General features: G+C 35.2%; 1 protein-coding gene across 1 annotated transcript in view; it reads right to left on the reverse strand.

Annotated features, from left to right (window-relative positions):
• Positions 1-437: 437 nt before the first annotated feature.
• FAM47E (family with sequence similarity 47, member E) overlaps positions 438-2,751 on the reverse strand; it is an 18,966-nt gene continuing 16,652 nt past the window's right edge. The window contains exon 8 of the mRNA XM_012724011.1: positions 438-762. Coding sequence (XP_012579465.1) covers positions 700-762 — 63 coding nt within the window. The 3' untranslated portion in view covers positions 438-699. The remainder of the gene's footprint in view (positions 763-2,751) is intronic.

Below are 2,751 nucleotides of genomic sequence, written 5' to 3' on the forward strand. Positions count from 1 at the left end.
GGAAGAATACATTCTAATGAGTAAAGAATGGTTATTGTTGATTCTAAACATTTTATTTTTCTTTTTTTTCCCTGAGAGATGTATACTTTATTAAAATCTTTGGTTTTTTTCCTACATGAAAATCTGCATTTTATGATTTTCCTAACATGAGCAATAACATTTTTTAATTTAAAAATGTCATCATGAATTTCCATAAAACTTTATAACCTTATGCTATAGCTACATATAGATTATCAAGACTAAAATACCTGAAAAAGGAAGAAAAGCCTGAGTAACTTTAATTCAAAATGAATGAAAACTATATTCTAATGAAAGAATAAAAGATACTCAAAACCAGGAAAAATAATACTTTGGGGAAATTCAGTAGAATAATTCTGTTTATAGTTTTATTTAGTTTTACAAATAGTTGATATAATTAGGTAATATTGACAATGCTATAGAAGTGTAAGAAGACAATATGTTAATACTGATCCCATAATTGGTAAAACACAGAATATTGATTAACTGAAACAGAAGGACATTGTAAAATGTTTGTAAGTATTAGGTGTGAAATTCACGGGTGCTTACAAGTCAAACTTTGGCATCCACAGTGAGACATTCATCATAAGTTTTGTTTAATATTTAAAGTGAGAGAGTACTAGCCAAGGACATAAGAAGTAAAATCTATCTGATCATTTCCATGATTCTTCTATGCTTGAATTATTTTATAGGAGTCCTATTACACATTTTACAATCCTTCCTGATAGTCATCTTCTCAAGGAACTAAAAATAAAATGAGAGAACCTTCATTAGATTGACCAACAAAAATATGTAGTACTGCCCACAACCACCAGCATACTCAATTCACAATCTCACACTCTGTCATACTCAAAGTCTCATATTGGTAATTAGACAATGATAGATAATGAACTTTAGAAAGTCACTGCACAACAGCAGAAACACCTAGATCTAAATCACACTTGTTCTGTGATCAAGTCCAGCCAAGTCTAGCCCTGCTCAGCACTTTGTGATGTCTCCTCCCAGCTATGACAGGCCTGGGTCTCATCAGTGTGGCAGGTGGAAAAACACCAGAGGCAATGAACAGGGCACATAATCCAGCAGCCGATGCCAGAATGTACATGTATATGTCAGATATGTATATGTCACATATCCACAAGGTATGTGTATATACACAAGGTGCAGAAACATTATGGGAATAAAGAGAACAAATGTTTGTACATACAGTTAAGTAGGTAATAACAGTGTGTGTGTGTGTCCTTTACTATAATAGTTTCACTCCTTTCTTTTAGTTGAAATCTTATTGATAAAATAGAGAATATAAGATATTGTTATAAAGGGGAAAATATTCCAGGGTTTGAGTGGTAGGTGTTCTCAGAGGAATCAGCTTTAGTCCGGGTCATTAGTTAATACAACTAAAAAAAGATAGCCAGTGTCAGGCATGCTGCTTTTTGCCCAAACTGAAATAAATGCTCATCAATAGAGTGGATTAAAAGAGTACAACAGGCCCTCGCTGGTGACGCAGCGAGTTAAAGCACTGCACTAAGAAGCTGAAACCACTTCCGCATGAGTTCCATTCCTGCCTGCCCTGGAGGAGATCCACATGGCGCAGCAGACCTCTCCTGACCCGCCCGCTGCTCCCCTCAGCAGTGTACTTTGTCCATCTGCCTGTTCTGCTCCCTACTCTGTCTCTAGTGAAGTCTTTCGCCACCCCTGAGCCTCTGGCCTGTACCCCAGTTCTGTATGCACAAATAAATAAATCTTAAAAAGAAAAAAAAGAGTACAAACAAAAAAGAAAAAATTAAGTGTTTTGCTGCTCAGTGTGTTAATACAGAATTTTCAATCAAGAACAAATAAGGAAAGCTATACATCCTTGGCAAGAAGAATATGTGTGTGTGTGTGTGTGTTTATGTACATATCTATATACACGCATACAAATATCTCATAATTACAGTTATGCTCAAGTACATTTACACAAAATAAACATATAATATATAATTACATATCATATAAAGCACACACATATTTTATATGTAAACTATCAACAAATACAGTTATATGAAGCTTATATACAGATTAGACAATTTTATAAGAGTAAATATGTATAAACTGATTACATATAGCTGGCAGGACTTTTATTGGTGCTTAAAGCTAAAGGGGATATTTCATTGCAGTTCTGTAATGAAGTCGTTTAACCCCACTTCTACCACACACTTGCTCTCCTATTGCCTTTGGACCCAGTCTGATTTGAGCTTGGAGAATAACTTTATTTTCCAGTAAGTATAAACGATTGTGGTTCTATCACTATTGGAGTGAAATTCAGTAAAGGCTACCCCTTTTATCTGAAAGTAGGGCATGCCTAGGACAACTTTCGTAAAACCGAAATTGCATAATACAAAGAAGCGATTACCATTCATTAACATAAAAAAAAAGTTGACTATCTCCAGATCCCAAAACTAACCTGCCAAATTACACCAAATAGACACAAAATACTCCAAGCAGAACTGACATAATAAAAGGCACAGCCTGCATGACTGTGCCTTTCTGTGCTCACTGCAAAATAAACACTGAACACTTGTTTCACTTTCCAGCTGTTGTCTTAAAAAGAAAATCCCTTCAAATTTCTTTAGAAATTGAAACCAGGGACTAATATAGAGCTTTCCTAAACACAAAATGGTGGTAACACGATTTTTCAAAAAGTGGGAGACACCTGTATCCTATTTCCCAGAACTTGTAACCACCTTGGGGGCACCG

Source organism: Condylura cristata, unplaced genomic scaffold (genome assembly GCF_000260355.1).
Source record: "Condylura cristata isolate star-nosed mole 26May11 unplaced genomic scaffold, ConCri1.0 scaffold00012, whole genome shotgun sequence".
Lineage (NCBI taxonomy): Eukaryota > Metazoa > Chordata > Mammalia > Eulipotyphla > Talpidae > Condylura > Condylura cristata.